The sequence below is a fragment of the Enoplosus armatus genome, chromosome 18 (genome assembly GCF_043641665.1).
Source record: "Enoplosus armatus isolate fEnoArm2 chromosome 18, fEnoArm2.hap1, whole genome shotgun sequence".
Lineage (NCBI taxonomy): Eukaryota > Metazoa > Chordata > Actinopteri > Centrarchiformes > Enoplosidae > Enoplosus > Enoplosus armatus.
In genome coordinates, this window is record NC_092197.1 from 21,463,705 (window position 1) to 21,466,146 (window position 2,442).

The 2,442-nt window shown below is 45.2% G+C and overlaps 1 protein-coding gene across 1 annotated transcript; it reads right to left on the bottom strand.

Annotated features, from left to right (window-relative positions):
• Window positions 1-741: 741 nt before the first annotated feature.
• Window positions 742-1,602, bottom strand: LOC139300887 (uncharacterized; the record flags this gene model as incomplete). Its single annotated transcript, XM_070924078.1, has 1 exon — window positions 742-1,602. A coding segment is annotated over one exon (861 nt), but the record flags the coding sequence as incomplete, so codon positions are not given.
• Window positions 1,603-2,442: the final 840 nt, after the last annotated feature.

The window sequence follows — 2,442 nt, forward strand, 5'->3', positions numbered from 1 at the left end:
GAGTGGGTTTCTGTACCCTCTGACAGAAGCCGATCGAATTCAATAAAGAGGTAAATGCAGTACCAAGGCTATCCTTATCAACGTCCACATGAATATTAAAATCCCCTACGATAATGACTTTGTCTGTTTTAAGGACTAAACCTGATAAAAACTCTGAGAATTCAGATAAGAATTCAGAGTATGGACCTGGAGCGATAGACTATAACGAATAAGACTGGCTTCAGTGTTTTCCAGGTTGGGAGTGAGAGACTCAAAACGAGGCTTTCAAATGAGTTATAATCCAGTTTAGGTCTAAAGTTCATCAACAGGCTTGAGTCAAAGATGGCTGCAACTCCACCTCCTCGGCCGGTGCCTCGAGGGATGTGAGTATTAGTGTGACTGGGCGGAGTGGATTCATTCAGGCTGACATACTCTTCATGACACAGCCAGGTTTCTGTCAGACACAGTAGATCAATATGATTCTCTGATATTAGCTTGTTTACTAATACAGCTTTAGATGACAGAGATCTGATGTTTAACAGTCCACACTTTCCTATTGTTTTGGCCTATAGCAGTGATGGTCTTAATTTTTATTAAGTTTTTATTAATGACTCCTCTCCTGTTTAACTTTGGTTGAATTAATTTAAGTGGTCGGGGGGCAGACACAGTCATTACGGGGTTTTGGGTGGGTAACTGCTCTAATGGAAGCGCAGAGAAGCGTGTAGGACTGCGACTCTGCCTCCTGGTCTGGACTCTGGGTTGTCACGGTTTTGGTTCACTAATAAAGTCGGTCAGATTTCTAGATATGAGAGCCGCTCCATCCAAAGTGGGATGAATGCCGTCTCTCCTCATCAGACCAGGTCTCCTCCAGAAAGTCCGCCAATTATCTACGAAGCCCACATCGTTTGCTGGACACCACCTCGACAGCCAGTGGTTGAATGATGACATGCGGCTAAACATATCATCACTGGTCAAATTGGGTAGGGGCCCAGAGAAAACTACGGAGTCCGACATAGTTTTTGCAAACGTACACACCGACTCCACGTTAATTTTAGTGACCTCCGATTGGCGTAACCGGGAGTCATTACCGCCGACGTGAATAACAATCTTACTGTATTTACGCTTATCCTTAGCCAGCAGTTTTAAATTTGATTCAATGTTGCCCGCTCTGGCCCCAGGAATGCATTTCACTATGGTCGCTGGTGTCGCTAACCTCACGTTTCTGACTATGGAGCTGCCAATTACCAGAATCTGCTTCTCAGCGGGTGTGTCGCTGAGTGGGGAGAACCTGTTAGAAACATGAAGTGGTTGGTGGTGAACCGTGGGCTTCAGCTGAGGGCTATGCTTCCTTCGGACAGTCACCCAGCCTCCCTGGCTTCCCGGCTGCTCGGGAATTGCCGGGGGGCGGCTAGCAGGAGCTACACTGAGTCGGTCCGCACCGGCTACTGGGGGCTGGCTGACTACAGCCGTCTCCATGGTGCGGAACCGCGCCTCCAACTCGCTGAGCCTCGCCTCCAGCACGCTAAATAAACTACATTTATTACATTTACCATTATCGCTAAAGGAGGCAGGGGAATAACTAAACATCTGACACACCGAGCAGGACAGAGCAGGAGAGTGAGAAGGAGAGCGAGAAGGAGAGAGAGAAGCCATCGCTAGCTGCTAAGCTAATGTAACAGACAGAATAGTGTGTAAACAACTGTGAGATTAGCGAAAAAGTCGCTAAAAGAAGGAGAGAACTATCAGTGTTAAGCAAAACTAATATACGTTTAAGTGGTTAGCGACTGGTTAGCCGCTGTAATGAAATATATACCAAACAAATATAACTTGTTTGAGCTTAGAGCAGCCAAACACACACGCTACCAGTGACACAGAAGCCGGAAGTGAAGCAATACACTTACCGCAGTACGTCAGTACGTCAGCACAGCACACAGTGGTGTTTAAGGAGTGTGTTGAGTAAATGTTCCGAGAGACAGTTAAGTCCTATTGAAAGAGTGACCTGTGTTGTGTTGTGGCAAAGAGGGAGTTTTTTTAAGATGGTCGTGATATGGTGAAAGGTGGCTCCGGGAAAGCTGTCTACCTGTGAATGTGGGTCTATGAAAGGAGGGATGCGGGAAAGGTTAGAGTCGCCTATAACTACCGTCTTTTTCCGCACCTCCAGCGACCAATCTTGTAATTTTCAGAATCAGAATCAGAATCAGAAACTGTTTATTGCCAAGTAACATACATTACAAGGAATTTGCTGTGGTCTGAAGGTGCTATTGTTTTGATAACAAATAAGTAGAATATAAAAGGTAAAATAAGAATAAGAATAAAAATAAGATAAGATAAATAACAACAGTGCAGTGACCAGAATAAAGTAAAGTGTCCAGGTAAAGTGTCCAGTAGGGGGTGGGTATTTATTCTGCGTTAATGTAACGCAGGGGGGACAGGGGTGATGTACGTTAATATAACGTATAACTA